We start from the raw sequence: 25,894 nt of genomic DNA on the forward strand, positions 1-25,894 counted from the left end.
AATCATCAGGACGTGACCTGATAAGACTAGGACATGTCCCCGAAGTGTCCCCAGGTCAACAAGAAGTGACCTGATATGACATGTCCCCAAAATGTCCCCAAATCAACAGGAAGTGACCTGATATGACTGGACATGTCCCCGAAATGTCCCCAAATTAACAGGAAGTGACCTGATGTGACCGGGACATGTCTCCGATATGTCCCCAAATCAACAGTGACCTGATATGACAAAGAAAATGTCCTCAATGTCCCCAAATCAACAGGAAGTGACCTGATATAACCAAGACATGTCCCCGAAATGTCTCCAAATCAGTGACCTGATATGACCGGGACATGTCCCCGAAATGTCCCCAAATCAACAGGAAGTGACCTGATATGACCGGGACATGTCTCCGATATGTCCCCAAATCAACAGTAGGTGACCTGATATGACAAGGAATATGTCCTCGAAATGTCCCCAAATCAACAGGAAGTGACCTGATATAACCAGGACATGTCCCCGAAATGTCCCCAAATCAGTGACCTGATATGACTGGGACCTGTCCCCGAAATGTCCCCAAATCAACAGGAAGTGGCCTGATGTGAACGGGACATGTCTCCGATATGTCCCCAAATCAACAGTAGGTGACCTGATATGACAAGTACATGTCCTCGAAATGTCCCCAAATCAACAGGAAGTGACCTGATATAACCAGGACATGTCCCCGAAATGTCCCCAAATCAGTGACCTGATATGACTTGGACCTGTCCCCGAAATGTCCCCAAATCAACAGGAAGTGACCTGATATAACCAGGACATGTCCCCGAAATGTCCCCATATCAACTAGAAGTGACCTGATATGACTGGGACCTGTCCCCGAAATGTCCCCAAATCAACAGGAAGTGACCCGATGTGAACGGGACATGTCCCCGATATGTTCCCAAATCAACAGGAATTGACCTGATGTGACCAGGACATATTCCCGATATGTCCCAACAGGAATTGACCTGGTGTGATGGTAGGTCTGATGCCAATGAACATTTTTGAGTGGTTGAAAGTGAAAAACTATTCATAAACGACTTAGTTATCACACTTCAAAGGAAAAGCCATACTTTGGACAAAATCACAAGAATTAAGTCAAAGTAACGCCCACGGGTTAGGAACTCCGGGCGGATTTCATCCACCCCCGGGGTCTTCCCACCGAGGAGCTAAGAATTCCATGAAGAAATATTTGCCACCCTCAGAAAGTTCCTGCCCCCATCTCGCCAACCTATAAATACTTTTCTAGATCCACCCCTGACCGTGAGGGTTCTACCACCTCCCGACTTCCGTTTCGCTTCCCCGATTCGCCCCTCGGCCGCTTCGGGAATCTTTGACGAAGGACGTGCTTCTCTGTGCTGCCGCACAGTAACTTTGTCACCACCGGCACAAGCTGATTAGCCCCAGACGTCAAAATTAGCAGAGCGGAGCTTTGGGAGAGACACTCGACAGCACTTGAAATATGAAAGAGGAAAGCGCTGCCTCTGTTAAAATGCTTTTGTCTTTTGAATTCAGTGCGACGGCGTGCACCACGAATATTTACGATCCAGTACTTTACATTGGCTTATCAAGGTCCTGCTGTTTTGGGTAGAATCCATAGGCGGAATTTGACTTTTTGGGCAGGGGGGCAAAACATGTTGATGACCCCGAAACGCAGTGGCAGCAATAAAATTTACTTACAAGAATATTTAAAATAATAAGTTGGCAATGAGCGTTTTTTGTTTCCCATCATTCTTGAGGGAAATTCTAAATCAGGCTGCTTAGGACAGCTGTAGTTTTCGCCAAGATCGTCATCCATTGAATATGGTACGCCCGCCGGTGTCATGCCAATGTAGTTACCCCAGTCAAAAATTGTATCCTCTTGGCGGAGCTATATGGAGATAGATTTGTGTCTTTATTATTCAATCCAAAAATAAAGTTGTTTCAATCAAAATATATATTTTCAATCAAAAAAAGTCGCTTCAATAAAAAAATATATATATATATATGTTTGAATGCAAAAATTAATTTGAAACACCAAAAAATGGATGTGAAAGCTATTTTTCTTTGATTTATTATGTTTTTTTGATTGGAGTCAAGTTTTTTTGGAAGCAACTTTTTTGAAGTAATGTTGATTTGTGGTTGGGCCACATTTTGGTTTTAGAGATTTTTGTTTTTCTATTCAATCAAAAAATAAGTTGCTTCAAAAAACATATTTTCAAAAGGAAAAATCAATCAAAAAAAAGAATTTTGATCATAGAGCACGTTTTTGAATGCAAAAAAATATTTGAGATTGAAAAATTTGTATCTGAACACAAAAATATTTTCAATCAAAGAAAAAAATCACTGTCAAAAATCACAATCATTGTTGTTGTTTTTGAAAATTATATGCAAAGCAAATGACCGTCTACGGTGCTAGTCACATGATCTGTTCGAAAAATTAATTTTGACCCATTATAAAAAATATATTTCTTCATTTCATTCAATCTTTGTTGCAGTTTTATTGCTTTACAACTTATTAGGGCTGTCAAATGATTAAAATTTTTAATCGAGTTAATCACAGCTTAAAAATTAATTAATTGTAATTAATCGCAATTCAAACCATCTATAAAATATGACATATTTTTTTGTAAATTATTGTTGGAATGGAAAGATAAGACACAAGACGAATATATACATTCAACATACTGTACATAAGTACTGTATTTGTTTAATATAACAATAAGTCAACAAGATGGCATTAACATTACCATTCTGTTAAAGTGATCCATGGATAGAAAGACTTGTAGTTCTTAAAAGATAAATGTTAGTACAAGTTATAGAAATTTTACATTAAAACCTCTCTTAATGTTTTCGTTTTAATAAAAATGGTAAAATTTTCAATCAAAAAATAAACTAGTAGCTCGCCATTGTTGATGTCAATAATTACACAATTCTCATGGTGCTGAAACCCAAAAAATCAGTCGCACCCAAGCGCCAGCAGAGGGCGATAAACCTCCAAAAAACATAAGTAACAAGTGGACATCACACTGTGCTGTCATTTTAATCTGTTTGAGTGAGGCATGTGCTTTAATTGCATCAAATACTTTCACATGATTAATTTTAAAAAATAATTACCGCCTGTTAACGCAATAATTTTGACAGCCCTAGTTTTATTGCTTTACAACTGTCATATATAGGAAAGTCAATTTCATGCAATGACACTTTTCGGCCACCAGAAATCCGCTTATGGTAGAAACAGCATTTAAGGTGGCTAAACATTTGTATGAATGAAAACATATGGACTGTGACTGAAAAAAGTGAGTAAATGATACGCACAGAGAATAATTGTGGCTGCAACACAGAAAAGTTTATTCCCCAGTCATTAGCATATGAGTAGAAAAGCCTCCTCACTATTCCAATAACGACATTTCCGAGACCACACTGGCATTAAATGACATTTAATGGTGATTGGCGGCGCTAATTAGTTGATGAGAAAATGTCACTACGACGGGATTGGAGTCGCCTGCTGAAATGTGAAGGGAAAGTTCTTCTGTCAGACTTATAAAATGTGCCAATGAAAAGTTTTAGGAACGGAATAATGCAAATTTCTTGAGGAATTGTGATGGTAACTTTGATTTTTGCTTGTAAAATCCCTGAGGTCACTTCCTGTTGATGTCATGTAACTTTCTGTTGATTTGGAGACATGTCAGGGTCACTTCAACTCATTTACTGCCAGCCCAGATATGCTTTGGTATTCAGAGTGTTTTTGTGGCAGTTAGTAATATCAGAATGGTATGTACAGTGGCATGAAAAAGTATCTGAACCTTTTGGAATTTCTCACATTTCTGCATAAAATCGCCATCAAATGTGATCTGATCTTTGTCAAAATCACACAGATGAAAACACAGTGTCTGCTTTAACTAAAACCACCCAAACATTTATAGGTTTTCATATTTTAATGAGGATAGCATGCAAACAATGACAGAAGGGGGAAAATAAGTAAGTGAACCCTCTGCCTGAGGAGACTTAAAGAGCAATTGAAACCAATTTTTACCAAACATTTTAAGACAGGCGTGTGCCTAATTACTGATGAGCAGTGTTGGGAGTAACGGCGTTATTTTTTCAGTAACGGGGTAATCTAATTACTTTTTCCGCCGTTACAACGCCGTTATCGTTACTGACGGTCAAAAGCGGTGCGTTACTTACTCTGAATAAATTGAAGAAACTACCAACCGTGTCGAGTCGACTCTCTGCTCTGTTGATTTGTCATCCAAGATTTGGGGTGCGTTCAGGTTCGAGAATAGCGCATGTACTTCTGACTCCAAGCTGTTTGTCCCTGCTCATTCAATTAGACAATGCTTTTCAAAGTTTGGTAACGTTTCTCTGTTTGCTACACCTGATGCTCACCTCGTTCCCATCACCCACTGTCAGCCAGCAATAATTCTGCTTCCATCTTGAGGACGGCAGACGCTTTGAAGGTGACGTGAATTGTCCGGAAACGAGCCTACCTAAATGCAGCCCCTCGAGAAATGCGATGGAAGTGATTGTGATTGGCTGAGGGTTAGAGTCATGTGTCGTAGTAAGCCAATCAGAGCCGGTGATTTCACAAGCAAACCGGAACAGCGCGTGCGGCAAACACACACACGCAAAACAGATGCACAGGGTCGGAATGGCAGAGCATTCAGAAGAAAAATTGTCCTTTAAGAGGTGGAGATATAGACACTATTTCAAGTTTGTCGAAATTAAAGGAAAGAACCTGCATGTAATGTGTAATTTATGTCCCCGGGCAAAGCTTTTGTCAACATCTGTGGTAAGCAATTCAAATCTGCTGAAGCACCTAACAAGTTAACTACCTGTCTGTTTTTCTCTATTCCACTGACTCGAATACTGCTCAGAAAATTTCAAATTCTTTGACATACAACAAGTTCTTTTTAAAGTAACGGAAATAGTTACTTTCCCTGGTAACTAGTTACTTTTACTATAGAGTAATTCAGTTACTAACTCAGTTACTTTTTGGAAGAAGTAGTGAGTAATGTAACTAATTACTTTTTAAAGTAACGTGCCCAACACTGCTGATGAGTGGTTTAAAGCTGCCCCGCCCACTATAAAACACACACCTGGTAAGAATTGTCGGGGTGAGAAGCATTGTCTAATGTGCATCATGCCTCGGTCAAAAGAGCTGTCTGAAAACCTGCGATCAAGAATTGTTAATTTGTATAAAGCTGGGAAAGGCTACAAAACCATCTCTAAAAGTCTGAATGTTCATCAATCGACAGTCAGAGAAGTTGTCTACAAACGGAGAGAGTTTGGCACTGTTGCTTCTCTCCCAAGCAGTGGCCGTCCACCAAAGATGATGCCAATAGTTCAGCGCAGAATACTCAGAGAAGTAAAAAAGAACCCTAGAGTGTCTGCTAAAGACTTACAGAAATCACTGGCACAGTCCAATATCTCCAAGCCAAGAATGGCCAAGAATAGTGTTCATGGGAGGACTCCACGGAGGAAGCCACTGCTGTCTAAAAAAAACTTATTTGCTCGTCTAATGTTTGCAAAAAGACACCTGGACACTCCACAGACGTTTTGGCTTTGGTTTGGACGTTTGATGAAACCAAAATTGAATTGTTTGGGAGTAAGACACAACATCATATGTGGAGGAAAAATGGGACAGCTCATCGACATCAACACCTCATCCCCACCGTGAAGCATGGTGGAGGGAGCATCATGATTTGGGGTTGTTTTGCTGCCACAGGGCCTGGACAACTTGCAATCATTAATGGAAGAATGAATTTAAGAGTTTATCAGGATGTTTTGCAGGAAAACCTGAGGCCGTCTGTCAGACAGTTAAAGCTAAAAAAGAAGGATGGATGCTGCAACATGGCAATGATCCAAAACACAGATGTAAATCAACTTCAGGATGGTTTCAGAAGAACAAAATACACGTTCTGGAGTCGCCAAGTCAAAGTCCAGATTTGAACCCCATTGAGATGCTGTGGGATGACTTAAAGACAGCGATTCATGCCAGACATCAGCAGTTTTGTTGAGAAGAATGGGCCAATATTAGTCCTGATCGATGTGCCAGACTGATCTGCAGCTACAGGAAGCATCTGGTTGAAGTTATTGCTGCCAAAGGGGGGGGCTCATAATATTAAATGTGATGCTTCACTTACTTATTTTCCCCCTTCTGTCATCGTTTGCATATTATCCTCATTAAAATATGAAAACCTATAAATATTTGGGTGGTTTTGATTAAAGCACACACCGTTTTTTCATCTGTGTGATTTTGACAAAGATCAGATCACATTTGATGGTGATTTTATGCAGAAATGTGTGAAATTTCAAAAGTTTCAGATACTTTTTCATACCACGGTATATTTAAAAACAACAATTGTTGTCCAATCTATTTTGACTGGCTGCCAACCTTTTTAATCTCACAATAAATTGGGATCTCACACCGTCATGGCAACTTATGAGTGCCCTATAAACGGGCCTCAATGTCAAAGTTGGGGGTATAAAAGACACACTGTGATGAGGCGATTTCACGGCGTCACTGTGTGAAAGGGGATCATGTTGAAGGTTGATCAAGGTCCTTTTAGGTCTTCAGGGACAAGCTCCTACTGCAGGAAGGGCTTAGGGAATGATAAGTAGGGTTAAGGAAAATTCCCCAAGGATTGTTTGATGTATTTCCTCCATGTGGCAACAGTCACAGATCAAGGTTGTTGAGACCCCGCATACGTGATGTGTGGGTTGCCATGACAACTACTGGAAATCGCAATGGAACAGCATATAGGGCCAGTTTGTGAATGTCAACAAAACCTGAAAAAGCGAAACGTATACCACCATTTAGCTGTAGTTTTAAAGGTGGTTGGTTACAAGGACTGGGTGCCCATAAAATGGCTTTTTTGTCCATCAAAATTATTATGAGATAAGTACAGGGCGTTCCAAAATGATTGACCCCATCCTAAATGCCCATATCTGGGAAACTACTTGATGGATCTTAATGACACTAAATACACTTTATGTTGAAGGTCATAAGTTTTATTGGTTAAATTTACAAAGAAAAGTACACATATTTGTTGGTTCTATGACAGATTTTCATAAATATTCAATATGAGCGTAGCCTGCAAAATGTCTTATCAAAATGCCTTTTCTTTTGAAGTGAATGGCATTTCTTAACCTGAAAAGATATCAATCAATCAATTTCTTTGCTTGAGTAGCGATGTTATGATGTTAGACACTGAATGTAATTCATAAAACTGTAATATTTGATTTTGAAAATGGGTAATAAATGAAATTGCGTACCACAGTTGAATTTCCCGCCACTGGCATGATGTTGTCGCGGAAGAGTGATGTCATTAATGAATGGGGAATTGTCTTAAAGGGGCACTAACACAACTTAATTAATTACTCAGTTTCCTGTATAATATTTGATTAATTTTCATCAATTTGTATTTTTAAACTTATGTAACAAATGTAGTTGCAGCTAATGCACTTTTATTTCAGAATTGTTTTGTTAAATATTTTTTAACTATTGATCCTTTTGCTAAAATATTTATTTTTTTCATTTATCTTTTGTTTGGTCTAATTTGTGTATTTTTCTTCTCTTAGTTTGGTAGTTTTTCCAAAATGTTTCACTTGTGTGTATATATTAGGGCTGTCAAACGATTAAAATTTTTAATCGAGGTTAAAAATTAATTAATGGTAATTAATCGCAATTCAAACCATCTATAAAATATGCCATATTTTTCTGTAAATTATTGTTGGAATGGAAAGATAAGACGCAAGACGGATATATACATTCAACATACGGTACATAAGTACTGTATTTGTTTATTATAACAATCAACAAGATGGCATTAACATTATTAACATTCTCTTAAAGTGATCCATGGTTAGAAAAACTTGTAGTTCTTAAAAGATAAATGTTAGTACAAGTTATAGAAATTTTATATTAAAACCCCACTTAATGTTTTCGTTTTAATAAAATTTGTAAAATTTTCAATCAAAAAATAGTAGTCTGCCATTGTTGATGTCAATAATTACACAATGCTCATGGGTGCTCAGCCCATAAAATCAGTCGCACCCAAGCGCCAGCAGAGGGCGACAAACCTCCAAAAAACACAAGTAACAAGTTGGCATTGCACTGTGCTGTCATTTTAATCTGTTTGAGCGGGGCATGTGCGTTAATTGCATCATATTTTGACATGATTAATTTAAAAAATTAATTACCGCCCGCTAACACGATAATTTTGACAGCCCTAGTTTCTACATAAACTGTGTTTCAGGTTAAATGCCGTTCACTTCAAAAGAAAAGGCATTTTGATAAGGCATTTTGCAGGCGGCACTCATATTGAACATTTATGAAAATCTGTCATAGAACCAACAAATAGTTGTACTTTTCTTTGTAAATTTAACCAATAAAACTTATGACCTTCAACATAAAGTGTATTTAGTTTCATTGAGATCCATCAAGTATTTCCCGAGATATCGGCATTTAGAATGGGGTCAACCATTTTGGAACACCCTGTATCATTATTCCTCTGCTTTGAACTCTGCTGCTTATAGTCTGGTGCAATGTATATTTTAAATTCTGATAAGGTGTCTGTCTTTAGTGAGGTTTTTTAAAGTATTGATACGGAAATGTTGTACCCTGACAGGACATTGGATTGCAAAAGTATTGATACTCAGAAGGAGTTGAACAGTATTTGTACTTGCATCACAGTTCAGTGCAAACAAACAGCGAATACATTTGAGTAAGAAAATAATAATAACCCATGTCGCAGTTAGTCCTCCTCCAATCCAGGGGGGTGCTAGATGTAATGCGCCTAAACCAGCAACCGACACGACACTGGATTGCAAAAGTACTGATACTCAGTAAGAGTGTAACGGTATTTGTATTCGCATCACGGTTTGGCGCACAGTCAAACCGCAAATACAAATAATGATAAGAAGTGAGTTGGTTCTCATCCAATCCAGGGGGCGATAGAGGTCATGCTCCTAAACCAAAAGCCGACATGACATTGGATTGCAAAAGTATTGATGCTCAGTTAGAGTGTAACGGGAATTGTATTTGCATCACGGTTCGGTGCACACAAACGTTGAATACATTTCAGTAAAAACCAATAATAATAATTCATGTCAGAGATAGTCCTCCAACAATCCAGGGGGCGATAGAGGTGATGCGCCGAAACCAACAACCAAAACAACATTGGATTGCAGAAGTATTGAAACTCAGTAAGAGTGTAACTGGTTTGCGTAAAAATAAATAAATATATAAGTGAGTTGGTCCTCCTTCAATCCAGGGGGCGATAGAGGTAATGCTCCTATACCAACAGCGGTATTTCCATCACAGTTCGGTGCACACAGTCAACTGGCGAATACATTTGAGTAAGAAAAAAAAAAAAAGTAAAATAATAATAATGATCCATGTCGGAGTTAGTCCTCCTCCAATCCAGGGGGCGATAGAGGTAATGCACCTAAACTAACAGCCGACACGACATTTAATTGCAAAACTACTGATACTCAGTAAGTGTAAGTGTAACAGTATTTGTATTTGCATCACAATACGGTGCACACTACTCCAATCCAGGGGGGGCGATAGAGGTAATGCGCCGAAACCAACAAATGACACGACATTTGATTGTGAAAGTATCGATACTCATTAAGAGTGTAACGGTATATGTATTTGCATCACGGTTCGGTGCACACAAACGGCGAATACCATTTGAGTAAAAAAACAATAATAATAATCCATGTTGGAGTTAGTCCTCCAAGACTCCAGGGGGCGATCGAGGTAATGTACCTAAACCAACAACCGACTTGACATTAGATTGCAAAAATATTGATACCGATTAGGAGTTTAAAGGTATCTGTATTTGCATCACGCTTCGGTGCACACAGTCAAATGGCGAATACATTTGAGTTCAAAATAAATTAATAAATAATAATCCATGTTGGAGTTAGTCCTCCTCCTTTCCAGGGGGCGATAGAGGTAATGCGCCTAAACCAACCAATGACAAGACATTTGATTATGAAAGTATTGATACTCAGTAAGAGTGCAAAGGTATTTGTATTTGCATCACGGTTCGTTGCACACGGTCAGACAGTGAATACGGTTGAGTAAAAAAACAATACCATGTCGGAGTTAGTCCTCCTCCAATCCAGGGGGCGATATAGGTAATGCGCCTAAACCAACAAGCAACACGACATTGGATTGCAAAAGTATTGATACTCAGTAAGCGTGTAACGGGTTTGTACTTATATCACGGTTCAGTGCACACGGTCAGACGGCGAATACATTTGAGTAAAAAAATAATAACAATAAGTGAGTTGGTCCTCCTCCAATCCAGGGGGCGATAGAGATAATGAGCCTAAATCAACAACCGACACGACATTGAATTGCAAAAATATTGATACTCAATAAGAGTGTAACGGTAATTGTATTTGCATCACGGTTCGGTGCACAAAAACGCCGAATACATTTGAGTAAAAAACAATAATAACAATCCATCTTGGAGTTAGTCCTCCTCCAATCCAGGGGGCGAGAGAGGTAATGCGCCTAAAACAACAACCAACACAACATTAGATTGCAAAAGTACTGATACTCAGAAAGTGTGTAACGGTATTTGTATTTGCATCACGGTTCGGTGTACACAAACGGCAAATACATTTGAGTAAAAAAAAAAAAAAAATCCATAACGGAGTTTATCCTCCATAAATCCAGGGGGCGATAGATGTCATGCCCCTAAAGCAACAACCGACATGACATTGGATTGCAGAAGTATTGATACTCAGTAAGAGTGTAACGGGTTTGTATTTACATCACCGTTCGGTACCACAGTCAAATGGCGAATACGTTTGAGTAAAAAAAAAAAAATCCATCTCGGAGTTAGTCCCTCTCCAATCTAGGGGGCGATAGAGGTAACGCACCGAAACCAACAACCAACACAACATTGCATTGCAGAAGTATTGATACACTGTAAGAGTGTAACGGTATTTGTATTTACATCAATAAAGATAATAATAATAATAATAATTCATGTCGGAGTTAGTCCTCCTCTAATACAGGGGGCGATAGAGTTAATGCCACCCTCCCAATTGATGGAATCTGATCTTTTAGCCAGATTGCCGGAATCACGCCAGCCGAACCACGCGCTGGCACAGCTCCAATTACCCTGACCGGCAAAATCCAACAACCCGGCCAAAAGGCCAAACTCCGCGTTTTCACCTTAATCTTAACCCCTTGTACTTACTCCATTTTGAAGGCTGGAAAAAGGCTTCGAAACACAAGTTGACAATTTATCCTGAGTCGACAGCAATCATACAGCACAGAAGGACCCAGGCGATGATCCAAGGTCAACATATCACAAGTCAACAAAAGGTTCCCGAGAAAAAGGTCAATGCTTTGTTAAACATTCGGTCTTTTAAATGCTCTCGCAGGGCGGGCCGTGGGCAGGAAGAATGGTGTGTTTAGGCGTTGTTTAGGATTATTGTCTGTTTGTGGATTGGACAGGAAGTTACTGTTGTCAGGGCAACGAGGGTTGTGGATTTTGCCACCTCAGCGTCAAAAGGGCTGTTGGAGTCTTATCAGTCGTGTAATCAGTTTGATATCGGGCGTTCTCCAGTGTTCCCCTTGTTGGGACAGGAGGTCCCGCAATTTGTTCTGGACTGTCCGGAAGAACTGATTGCGAGAGTTGGTGGTGCAGACGTGGGCTTGTCAGCGTCAATCTTGCTCAATCAGTTGCATGACGCACACGTTGGGCTTCCGTGTTAAGAAGGCGTCTTGTATCTCTTATGCCCTATTTTCTGCTTGTTTTCCTTAAACTATGGTATAAGTGCTATTTATTTTATATTGGGTGTGTCAGAGTAATACAAATTGTAATAAAAATTACACATTTTTCAACATATTGACAGCGCTAGATGCCCAATCCATTTAAAGTTGGAGGTTTGGCAACGAATGAACAAAATGTTCACTGCCACCCTCCCAGTCAAAAGGCTTCTTCAGTTCTCCCCTTTTTACGCCTCAATGAATGTGTCCCCTGCGGGTGGTCAGAAGGGTGTTGTTGTTGTTGTGGTTAATGAAACGTGTACCAATTCACTCTCCTTGTGGCAAAACAGCTTGTTAGGGCCACTCTTCCATAGAGTGAGACAACCTTTGCAGAGGAGGGATGTCAGGAAATTGCCATAAGCGTACTATAGGTCTGTTGAAGACAGTTTTTCCATTGTATCTTTTTATAAGCCACACTAGCCTAGCATGCCAGATTGATTGGTCCTTATTAGGGGTGTGACATTACATCGAAAAGGTGATATATCACGACACTTTGTAGCCCAAAAGGTTATTGCCTTCGTTAAAATCCACGATATTGATTTTGTTTTACAATCGGTTTTACAAATGAGCAAAAGGAAATCCTTCATATTTTGGCTCATCTCCATCAAATCATTATAAACAGTATGATTTATAGGCTATTAGCTTGATGACCTTAGTGACATAGCGAATTGGAATGACGTTATGCATCTCTTGAGTCTATGTTTTAGAATCTGCTTCATAAATAAAGAAATCCTTTATCTTATGGATCATCTACAGTGGTATGAAAAAGTATCTGAACCCTTTGGAATTGCTCACATTTCTGCATAAAATCACCATCAAATGTGATCTGATCTTTATCAAAATCACACAGATGAAAAAACTGTCTAATTTAACTAAAACCACCCAAACCTTTATAGGTCTTCATGTTTTAATGAGGATAGCATGCAAGCAATGACAGAAAGGGGAAAAATAAGTCAGTCTTTCCTGTTGATTTTGCTTTTGCTGCTCGTTTTGTGAAATATCGACAGTGGTGTCAGACTCATTAATGTTTCACTCGGGTTTTGATTTTGCCATTTGGCATTTTTTTGTCATGTGGCAAAATTGATTTTGCCATGTGGCATTTTTTTTGCCATGTGGCAAAATTAATTTTGCCATGTGGCATTTTTTTTGCCATGTGGCAATTTTTGGGGGGTATATGGCATTTTTGCTAGCCATGCACGTCCATGCCATTGACGGCTAAGCACGTCCAAATTGGCCATTCATATTTAATGGGAGAAAAACGTGTGGCTGTGATTGAAATGAATGGAAAATTTGGACGTGCATAACCGTCAATGGCATGGACGTTAATGGCCTGCAAAAATGGCATATACCCCCTTAAAATGCCATATACCAAAAAAACAAATGCCACTTGGCAAAATCAATTTTTCCACATGGCAAAAAAAATGCCACATGTCTAAAAAAACCACATGGCAAAATCAATTTTGCCACATGTAAAAAAAAAAAAAAAAACACATGGTAAAATCAATTTTGCCAAATGGCAAAAATAAAAAGCCACATGACAAAAAATTGCCACATCGCAAAATCCAATTTTGCCACATGGCAAAATCAATTTTGCCACATGACAAAAAAATGCTACATGACAAATCCATTTTGCCACATGGCAAAAATAAATGCCACATGGCAAAATCAATTTTGCCGCATGGCGAAAAAAATGCCACATGGCAAAATCATTTTTGCCACATGGCAAAATCAATTTTGCCACATGGCAAAAAAATGCTACATTGCAAAAAAAAAAAAAAAAAAAAAAAAAAAAAAAAACCACATGGCAAAACACATGCCAAAATCCATTTTGCCACATGGCAAAAAAAAGCCACATTGCAAAATCCATTTTTGCCACATGGCAAAAAAATGCCACATTGAACAATCTATTTTGCCACATGGCAAAATCCATTTTTGCCACATGGCAAAATCAATTTTGCCACATGGCAAAAAAAATGCTGCATGACAAATCCATTTTGCCACATGGCAAAAAAATGCTACATTGCAAAAAAAAAATAATACATTTTGCCACATGGCAAAACAAATGCCACATGGCAAAAAAAATGCCACATTGCAAAATCCATTTTTGCCACATGGCAAAACAATGCCACATTGCAAAATCCATTTTGCCACATGGCAAAATCAGTTTTGCCACATGGCGAAACAAATGCCACATGGCAAAATCAATTTTGCCACATGGCAAAAAAAATGCTACATGACAAATCCACTTTGCCACATGGCAGAAAAATGCTACATCGCAAAAAAAAAAAAAAAAAAAAGCCACATGGCAAAACAAATGCCACATGACAAAATCCATTTTGCCACATGGCAAAAAAGCCACATGGCAAAAAAAATGCCATATTGCAAAATCAACTTTGCCACATGACAAAAAAAATGCCACATGGCAAAACAAATGCCACATTGCAAAATCCATTTTTGCCACATGGCAAAAAAATGCCACATGCCAAAATCAATTTTGCCACATGCCAAAAAAAAATTCTACATGGCAAAAAAAAATGCCACATGGCAAAATCCATTTTGCCACATGGCAAAACAAATGCCACATGCCAAAATCCATTTTGCCGCATGGCAAAATCTATTTTGCCACATGGCAAAATCAATTTTACTACATGGCAAACACCCTTTTTGCTTCTTGCTGTCTCTCGTCAAAGGAACGCATCACGACCCATCTCTGCATCTTGGATAAAGTACAACTCTAGACTTAGCAGCAACATTATCTGGAAAACAAAGTTGTCGAAATTCCCTCCCGTGCGGACTGTATTTCCCCCACACTAATCCAGATGGTCAGCGTGTGTGTGTTCTCGCATGTGTATGCTGTCACAGCAGCTCTCCTTTCCAGTCCAACGCTTGCGCAAGTGTACTCGCCAACCTTCCACCTGCATTCTGCTCACTATCAATGCACCGGAAACTAATTGATTTTAAGCAAAAGCGAACATTGCCATCTCACAGGAGAACCCCCCCCCCCCCCCCCCCTCACCTAAAAGTAAAATAGGAAAGCCTATGGAGGAAATACTTGAATGTCGCCATCTACTTGAAGCAGGAAAATTGATGAGACGGCAGTGACCCCGAGGTTCTCGGCTGCCGTTTGGAAGGTGCGGTGTTGACAGGGCGAGACAAGTGCCCTTCCGTCGTCGTACATGCGGGGTGACGGCTAATTAATGAACTTCGAGACATGCAGAGTCGACCGGGTTGCTTTGATAATGATGAGAAGTTTGTTAAATGATAGCCAGAAGCAACACTACAAGCTGACAAGATCAGTGGCGGAACAAATGTAAACAGGGCCCGGGTGCGATGTGAGAAATTCCAAAAGCTTCAGATACTTTTTCATACCACTGTATGTTTTTTTGTCATAAAAACTGACCCCAAATGGAGACTTTTTTCAATTTCACTGTAATTGTACGTTTTTGTTCAATATTATTGTCAAACCACTCACCTAAAGAGCCAAGAATAAAGTCACGGTTGGTCTCACGGTCCCAATTATCAGAGTAGCTTTTAGCCTCTTTGTCCTCGGGTCCTAACCTGAGGTCTGAGTGGGCGCTTTGCATGAGGACATGCTAATCCCCTCCGGGAGACACAAAGACGATCAAGTGAATGAGTAATAATTTAGCGCCGCCGCTTTCATCCGAACCACTCACCTCTCATGTCGGGCGCTTTGCTTTGGTTTCAAGTGATGACTTTTATGTGTGACTTTACCATCTGGACTCAATTTGTGTTCACCTTACTTGATGTTTTAATGAACTGCTTTAGATGCGTGAATGGAAATGCAATGAAACTTTTTCGATGAGTGTTTAAATAATAATCGACATTTGTTCTGTCCAACCCATTTGAAGCTTGCACCCTTCAGCTTGATGATTTATAATAACACACTTTGCCTCTCACAAACGCTCCAGGGGCCACCAAAGACATGGGCAAGATGCTAGGTGGCGAGGAGGAAAAAGACCCTGACGCCCAGAAGAAGGAGGAGGAGAGGCAAGAAGCGCTGAGGCAACAAGAAGAGGAGAGGAAGGCCAAGTATGCCAGAATGGAGGCAGAGAGGGAAAACATCCGACAGGGCATCCGGGATAAGGTATGAAGTTCAGTGATAAAACAGTTGTTAGTGTTAGCGCCTAACCTGTTGACTTCATGGATGAAAAAAATATATATATTTTTTTTTTACAAGCTAATTATCTTTTTACATTATAATCACGTTTATACATGCTAATTATCACTTTTTTTCATAATTATCACATTTTTCATGATCATTATCACGTTTAGACATGATGCTATCACGTCGTTACTTGATAATTATCATGTTTTGACATACCGTATTTTTCGGACTACAAGTCGCTCCTGAGTATAAGTCGATCCAGCCATAAAATGCCCAACGAAGAGAAAAAAAACATATACAAGTCGCACCGGAGTATAAGTCGAATTTTGGGGGGAAATTTACTTGACAAAATCCAACACATAGAACAGACATGTCATGCAATTTAATATAAAAATACAATAGAGAACAACATGCTAAATAAATATACAGTGTACAGTGCATGCACAACAAAATGTGAATATACTTTCCTACGCTACGGCTCGTTCCTGGCTATACAGCGAACTCCCAAAAGACAATGCTGGACGTCCGTATAATTTGCTGAATCAATTTGGTCCTCGATAGAAAACAGGTTCGCATCAACTTAAATAAATGATAATTAGGTACTATTAGTAATAAGTAACAGGTTAGCATGCCTTTGCTATCATTAGCACATCGTTCAAACAACCACACAACTGGCTCTAAGTGTCCGATCGCGTGTGGAAAACACACAACAACAACAGAAAAGATGATACACGCAGGCGTTGCCTCTTTAGAGATGATTTAAAAGCATAAACAATGAAAGTAGGTTCGCAGCCGTCTATTCTCTCTCGCTGTAACTCGCCCACTCACTCACTCAGAGCTACGTAGCTGTCCGTCTTCTTCTGGCGTGTGAGCACTCTTCTCCACGTAAACAAGTGCGAGTGCGCCCTCACGTGGGCGTGAAAGCGCCACAAACTAAATGCATCCAATTCAAGATAAAAAAGTCAATAATACAATTGAACATACACTGCCAAAGTCAGAACGCGAATGTGGCCATAGCTATAAAGAGTTATTCAGATAACTATAGCATAAGAACATGCTAACAACTTTACAAAACCATCAGTGTCACTGCAAAACACCAAAATAACATCTGAAATTATATCATAATGTGTTAATAATTCCACACATAAGTCGCTCCTGAGTATAAGTCGCACCCCCAGCCAAAATATGAAAAAAAACGCGACTTATAGTCCGAAAAATACGGTAATTATCACATTTTGACATGATCATTATCACGTTTAGACATGATGTCATCACGTCTTTACATAATTGTGATTAACACGTTTTTTTCCCATAGTCACATTTTTACATGATAATCATAACGTTTTGACATTATCGCATTTTTTATTATTTCCTAACATTTTTACATACTTTTCTCGTTATTACATGATAATTATCATGTTTTTACATATGTTTTTATATGATCATTATCACATTTTATCATGTTTGACATGATGTTATCACATCTTTACATGATAATTACTGTATAACGTTTTTGCATTGTCCAAATGTCACATTTTTAAATCAAAATTATCACGTTATGACATGATAGTTATCATTATCACATTTCTCCATGGCAAGTAGCAAATTTTTAAATGAAAATTATCTCATTTCAACATGATATTTAAGTATGTTTTTACATAATAATTTAATTTTTTACATAATTATCACACTTTTACAAAATCACGTTTACATGATCATTATCATATTTTTACATGTTCATTATCACATTTTTACTTGATAAATATCCCAATTTTCCATGATAATTATCACATTTCTACATGATAATGATCACATATTTTTTTTTATATAATAGTTATCACGTTTTTACATGATAATTATCTTGTTTTGACATGATGTTATCATGCCTTTACATGAAAATGAACACATTTTTACATGATTGTGATCCATTTTATATAATTATCACATTTTTAGATGATAGTCTTTATGTGTTTACAAGCTAATTATTACGTTTTTTTTTTTTTATGATTATCACATTTTTCACGATCATTGTCACGTTTAGACATAATGTTATCACGTCTTTACATGATTATGATTGACGTTTTTTACAGTCACATTTTAACATGATAATCATAACGTTTTGATATTATTATCACATTTTTATTATTATTTTCTAACATTTTTACATACTTTTCTCGTTTTACACGATAATTATCATGTTGTTACATTAATGTTATCACGTTTTTACATGATATGTTTTTATACGATCATTACATCTTACATGATAATTATAACGTTTTTGCATTGTCACATTTTCACATGATCGTTATCACATTTTCACATGATAATTATCATGTTTTGACATCATTATCACATGATCATTATCACCTTTCATGGTAGTTTTCACATCTCTACATGACAAATATCACATTTTTACATTAAAATTATCACATATTGACATGATATTTATCACATTTTTACATGATCATAATGACATCTGTCCACGAGGAGTATCACATTTTTACATAATACATGATAATCTTTACATTTTACATGATAATTATCATGTTTTTACATGGTATTATGTTTTTACACAATTATCAAGTTTTTACATGATAGTTATCACATTTTTACATGATAAATACCCCAATTTTACATGAACAGTTTTCACATTTTTACATGATGATTATCACATTTTTACATGATAATTATCACTTTTTTACATGATAATTACCTTTCTTTTTTTACATGGTAGTTATCACTTTTTTTTGGGATAATTATCTTGTTTTGACATGATGTTATCATGTCTTCACATGGTAATTTTAGTAATTTTAGTTTTTACATTTATCACAATTTTACATGATCATTATCACATTTTTGCATCATAATTTTCTCATTTCTATATGCAAACATCAATTTTTACATGAGAAAGATCACGTTTTGACATGATAATTGTTACGTATTTACATGATATCACATTTGTACATAATTTGGTTTTTACATGATAATCACATTTATATATAATCACATTCTTACATGATTATTATCACATTTTTACATAATCATCATGTATTTACATGGTAGTTATCATATTTTTTACATGATAAATATCATGCTTTGACATGATAGTTTTCACATTTTTACATGATTATTATCACGCTTTAACAGGATAATTGTAACATTTTTGACATGAGTGTCATCGCATCTTTACATTATGAAATCATGTAAAAATGTGATACTGGACTTTTGAGTGCCTTCCCTATGCCGTAACTTGGTATTAAAAGAAAGAAACACAACACACACAACAAACAAAAGAAAAATACTGAGTGCCACTTACGACGCTAGATGTCAAATCCATTTTAACCGAGAAATGTAAATGAATTTTTGTTCAAGTCAATTTTAAAGAATACGCCTCCGATTCATATACTGTATGTTGATAAATACTGTCATAAAAGAGCACTTGCAAAAAGCTAACAAGGTCCAGGAGGTGTTGACGTATCATAAAATAAAATAATCAGGGAGGGTGGTCATGTCATAAAACACAAATACAGTGACTAGGGATGTTGTTTGTCCAACAGCTTATTAGTGCTGTAATTCAAACCCCTTCGAAAAAAGAAAGAAAGCCTTACACCGTGTTGCTGTGAGATTGCGCCTGGTGGCCTCGAGGGGTTCTAATGAATCGCGAGAAAACCAAGAAAGGCTGACGAGCTGTTTTCAACGGCGAAGATTTTAGTCTAAGCGATCCCCGGACGACCCCGCGGCCCGTCTGTGAAAACACATAGAAAACGCAGCGGCGCTCGTCTACGCTGTAGAACGCCGCAACGCCGGTCTTCCTCCAGGATATTTACTGGCCCAGGAATCCCATTACGGAAAAGCGCCAATGAGGTCACGGGGGAGTTCATCTCATTTTCCGCATCTCTGCCTCGAGATCAACTGTCGTGCCGCCCGTTGACCAGCCGGCCCTCTGCAACGTGCTCTTCAACGGCCTGCTGTATTCATTATTCATGCGCAAAAAGTGGGGTGAAAAAACATGTTAAAATAATAGTGTCGTGTTTTGAGAGGAAAAGCACTGATAAAACATGGAGAATTGTTCCAGACATAGAATTAGCATTCGGTTAAATCAGTACTTCGGATTCTGAGGTGGCCCATGTGAACTTGGGGAACATACTTTTTGAGAGTCAGCGAGAAAGAAAAGTGGTATTTGGTACATGGTAAAATAGCTTTTGGCATATGGCATTTTATTTTTTTTTTGCATAAGGAAAAATTCATTTTGGTATATGGCATTTTTTGGGGTGTATGGCTAAATGGCTTTTGGTATATGGCATTTTTTTGTATATAACATTTTTTGGTATATGGCATTTTTTGCAGGCCATGCAATGGAAAATTTGGATGTGAAGAGCTGTCAATGGCATGGACGTGCATGACATACAAAAAAATGCCATATACAAAAAAAATGCTTTGTACCAAAAAAAGCCATATACCAAAAACCATTTTGCCACATACAAAAAAATGCAACATACTAAAATCCATTTTGCCATATAATTCCATTTTAATATATACAAAAAATGCCGCATACCCCCAAAAATGCCATATAAAAAAAAAAAAAAAAAAAAAATTGATTTTATCAAAAGCTATTTTGCCACTTACCCCCAAAAAATCCATATACCAAAAACCATTTTGCCATATACCAAAAAAAGCCACATACAAAATAAAAGCCAAATACCAAAAGCCATTTTGCCACACACCAAAAAATGCCATATATCAAAATCCATTTTGGCATATACCAAAAAAATGCCATATGCCAAAAGCCATTTTGCCACATACCAAAAAAATGCCACATACCAAAATAAATTTTTCCATTCCCCAAAAAAATGATATTTTGCCATATACAAAATATGCCACATACCCCAAAAAATGCCATATACCAAAAACCATTTTTCCGTATACCAAAAAAGCCATATACAAATAAAAGCCATCAGCCCTATACCAAAAGCTATTTTGCCACATACAAAAAAAATGAAAACAATTTAAATGCCACATACCAAAATCCATTTTTTCATGTACCAGAAAAATGCCATTTTGCCACGTAAAAAAATGAAAAAAAAATTTTTTTTTAATTACAAAGTAATTATCTCATTTTTACATTATAATCACGTGTTTGCATGCTAATTATTATACTATTAGTTTTTTTTTCATAATTATCACATTTTTCATTATCATGTTTAGACATGATGCTATCACGTCTTTACATGATAATTATCATGTTTTGACATGATAAATATCCACATACCCCCAAAAATGCCATATACCAAAAACCATTTTGCCATATACCAAAAAATCTACATACAAAATAAAAGCCATATACCAAAAGCCATTTTGCCACATACCCAAAAAAATCCCACATACCAAAATCCATTTTTCCATAAACCAAAAAATGTCATTTTGCCATATACAAAAAAATGCCATATACCCCAAAAAGTGAAATATCCCAAATTCCATTTTGCCATATACTGTACCAAAAAATTAAATGCAATTTACCGAAAGCCATTTTGCCACATACCCCAAAAAATGCCATTTACCAAAAAACATTTTGCCATATTCCAAAAAAGCCACATACAAAATAAAAGCCTTATACCCAAAGCCATTTTGCCACATACTAAAATCCATTTTGCCATGTACCAGAAAAATGCGATTTTGCCACATACACCAAAAAATGCCATATACCAAAAGCCATTTTGCCACATACCCCAAAAAAATGCAATATACCAAATATTTTATATTTGTATATTATTATTATATATTATTATTATATTTGTATTTATATTTATTTTATATTATATTTTATATTACAAATTGTGTCTTTATTATTCAACCAAAAAATAAGTTGCTTCAATCAAAAAAAAAAAAAAAAAGAAAAATGTCAATTATAGAAAAAAGTTTTTGAGGATGAAAAAATATTTGAGACTCAAATATTTGCATTTGAACACTTGATTTTTAATTTAAAATGTTTTATTTGATTTTAGCAATCCTTTTTGTGTTTGGGCCATATTATGGGTAGGACATTAGTGTCTAAATCATTCAATCCCCAAAAAAGTTGCTTCAATCAAAAAAAAATACTCTCAAACAAAGAAAAAAATCATTTGAATAATAAATTGTCCTCCTCTATTTTTTATTTATTTTTTTAATAATTTGCAAAGCAAATAACCATCTAAGATGCTGGTCACATGGTCGGTTTGAAAAATAATTTTGACCCATTATAAAAATATCTTTTTGTTCATTTCATTCATTTTTGTTGTTTGCTTAATTGCTTTACAATTTTTATATATAGAGAAAAATCACTCTTCTTATGTGTTTGGGTGGTTTTAGTTAAAGCAGACACTGTTTTTTCATCTGTTTGGTTTTGACAAAGATGAGATCACATTTGATGGTGATTTTATGCAGAAATGTTGGATATTCCAAAAGGTTCAGATACTTCTTCCTACCACTATAATTAACCCCCGTGCCCCCACTTTTGAGGGAGGATGTCTCCTTGAAAAGTAGATACTGAAGCAAAAAACAATGAGCACCCCTGGTCTAATGCAAGCATTAAAGTTGAACGATTTCGAGAAAGCCGGTTCTACGCTCCAGGCTACTTTCAATTCCTGTGTTTTTTGTGTTCCTGCGCAGTACGGCATCAAGAAGAAGGAGGAGAAGGAGGCGGAGGCGGCCGCCGCCATGGAGCAGGCCTCGGAGGGCAGCCTGACACGCCCCAAGAAGGCGGTGCCCACCGGCTGTGGCGACGAGGAGGAGGAGGAGAGCATCGTGGACACGGTGATGAAGTTCATCCCGGCGCCGCTCATGGATATGTTCAACAAGAAGTAACAACTCCTCCATCCTCTCCTCCTCTTCACACTCTGCTCTTCTTCGACTGCTGCAATGTGACATTACGTTGGTCACAAAATGGCTAATTTAATGTCCTTTCTGCCGCTTATTCGTTAGAAATAATCATACCGATAACCCTACGTCATGCCCACTTTGATTTGTAAATAGCCTGGCGTCACCTGACAAATAATATATAAATATATATATATATGACGTATAACAAGATGGATAGATGATTACAAGCCATATTTTTAACTTTGAAGACAATATGGAAATCATTTTTGGTTCTTTTACATGATTGATAATATTTGATACATGTACGGAAAGACCTGATCATCAGAATTGATAGGTTTGTGATTTTTTTTTTTTTTTAAGGCATGCAGTGAGACGTGATGTGACGTGGTCGTTTGTCACCATCAAGCGAAATATGAGGCAATAACTGATTTTTTTTTTTTCCAATAATCTGGTATATTGACTCTGTGTCAAATGTTCTTCCACATCAGGGTGAGTGGGGCTAAAAGAAAATCCTCTCCGAGCAGTAAATGATTGTCGTGAGTTTTCGCTACATTTTGCTTTCGTTCTATGATTGTTAAAAGAAAACGGAAAATTGCAAAATATATTCCACTTCGAAAAAACAATGAGTTAAGTGTTGTTACCCGCGAATTAGATCAATTGCCATCTACAGGGTGACTCCCCCCAATTTTTTTTTTTTAAAACAGGAACTTTTTAACAATGTGCGAAGCCCCTAAAGGGACATCGACAGAAATCAAATTAATTTAAACTATCTGGTGCGCACTAGAAACAATCTGGTGCACCTTAGAAACAATCTGGTGCGCACGAGAAACTCTGTTGCGCCCTAGAAACTATCTGGTGCACACTAGAAACAGTCTGGTGCGCAGTAGAAACAGTCTGGTGCACTCGAGAAACTATCTGGGGCGCATTAGAAACAATCTGGTGCGCACGAGAAACTCTGTTGCGCCCTAGAAACTATCTGGTGCACACTAGAAACAGTCTGGTGCAAAGTAGAAACAGTCTGGAGCACGCTAGAAACTATCTGGTGCGCACTAGAAACAATCTGGTTGTCACTGCAAACTCTCTAATGTGCACTAGAAAGTATCTGGTACGCACTAGAAACTATCTTGTGCGCACTAGAAAAAATCTGGTGCGCACAAGAAACATTCTGGTGTGCTCTAGAAACAATCTGGTGCATACTAGAAACAATCTTGTGCACACTAGAAACTATCTGGTGCGCACAAAAAAATCTGGCGCGTACGAGTAACTATCTGGTGCACACTAGAAACAATCTGCGCACTAGAAACTGTCTGGTGCACGCTAGAAACTATCTGGTGGGCACTAAAAACTCTGTAGTGCGCATTAAAAAACAATCTGGTGCTCACGAGAAACTATCTGGTGCACTGCAAAAACAATCTGCTGCGCACTAGAAAACAATCTGGTGAGCACTAGAAACTGTAGTGCACTCTAGAAACAATCTGATGTGCACTAGAAACTATCTGGTGCGCACTAGAAACTATCTTGTGCGCACTAGAAAAAAATCTTGTGCCCACTAGAAACAATCTGGTGTGCTCTAGAAACAATCTGGTGCTCACGAGAAACTATCTGGTGCACTCCAAAAACAATCTTCTGCGCACTAGAAAACAATCTGGTGAGCACTACAAACTGTCGTGCACCCTAGAAACAATCTGATGCGCACTAGAAACTATTTGGTGCGCACTACAAACTATCTTGTGCGCACTGTAGTGCACCCTAGAAACTATCTGGTGTGTCGTTGAAACAGTCTGGTGAGCACTAGAAACTATCTGGTGCGCACTAGAAACAATCTGGTGCGCACTAGAAACAATCTGATTGTCACTACAAACTCTGTAATGCACACTAGAAACTATCTGTTGCGCACTATAAACTATCTAGTGCGCGCTGCAAAACAATCTTGTGCATACTAGAAACTATCTTGTGCGCACTAGAAGCTATCTGGTGCGCACTAAAACAATCTGGCGGGTACGAGTAACTATCTGGTGTGCAACAGAAACAATCTGTGCGCACTAGAAACTGTCTGGTGCACACTAGAAACTCTGTAGTGCGCACTAAAAAACTATCTGGTGGGCACTAGAAACAATCTGGTGCGCACTAAAAACAATCTGGTGCTCACGAGAAAACTGTCTGGTGCACTCTAGAAACAATCTGCTGCGCGCTAGAAACAATCTGGTGGGCACTAGAAACTATCTGGTGCGCATTAGAAATAATCAGGTAAACATTGTATAGCATTTAAGCTAGCGGACTTTTTAATATGCACGTTAACCGATTGTTTATGTAACGCTAGTCTTGTATTATCATTTTTAGCACGCTGAAACTGCTGGTCTCCGGTGTGTGCCTGAGCTGAGCGCAAACAATTTAAATATATATGTATATATATATGTGTGTATATATATGTATATATATATATATATATATATATATATATATATATAAAGAGCTTACCATCTTCACATACTCAAAGTAATTCGTAGCATTAGCATACGTTAGCTGCTAGTTAGTTAGTTAGTTTCAATTACTAGAAATAAATTTAGAAAAAAATGTTATTTCTTCCATCACTCTAGGTTTTATTGGATTGTTAAAAAGTTGCTGTTTTTTGTGTGTGTGTGTGTGGGGGGGGGGGGGGTCACCCTGTGATACTTGTCATAAGTCTGCAGAATCGGCAGTGACAGACAATCTTCACTATGGAGCGTTTGGGAGAAGATGCAGGACCCTCTATTTGTTGTCATTTTAAAAGCAAACGTCAAACATTCATGAGTTACGCAATCATGGTAAAATAGCGCGCAGTCGTTGCCTTGCCCTCAAAATTGGCAATAAAGGTTGACAAATGTGTTTTGACGTTTTGATAGTTTGCATTAAATAACATTATTGTTCATTTGAAAAAAACAAAAAAATGGCAAAAAATCTTTTTTTGCTTAGTAGTCATTAATAGTTGTGAATTTTGACGTTAGCTTTTGTTAGGAGACGCTGGTTCGTCTGTTTCTGTGTCCCAAAAAAAAAGTGTATCAAAATCTAACGCCAAAAGTTAGTTTCATTGAATGTCCATTCTACTATGTATTTCCGAAATAGTCTTTGGAAGC

General features: G+C 37.6%; 1 protein-coding gene across 1 annotated transcript in view; it reads left to right on the top strand.

The window, feature by feature from the left end:
• Window positions 1-24,294, top strand: part of LOC130923706 (complexin-2-like) — a 119,557-nt gene extending 95,263 nt beyond the window's left edge. The window contains exons 3-4 of the mRNA XM_057849621.1: window positions 15,730-15,905; window positions 22,572-24,294. Coding sequence (XP_057705604.1) covers window positions 15,730-15,905; window positions 22,572-22,766 — 371 coding nt within the window. The 3' untranslated portion in view covers window positions 22,767-24,294. The remainder of the gene's footprint in view (window positions 1-15,729; window positions 15,906-22,571) is intronic.
• The last annotated feature ends 1,600 nt before the right edge of the window (window positions 24,295-25,894 follow it).

Source organism: Corythoichthys intestinalis, chromosome 11 (genome assembly GCF_030265065.1).
Source record: "Corythoichthys intestinalis isolate RoL2023-P3 chromosome 11, ASM3026506v1, whole genome shotgun sequence".
NCBI classification, from domain to species: domain Eukaryota; kingdom Metazoa; phylum Chordata; class Actinopteri; order Syngnathiformes; family Syngnathidae; genus Corythoichthys; species Corythoichthys intestinalis.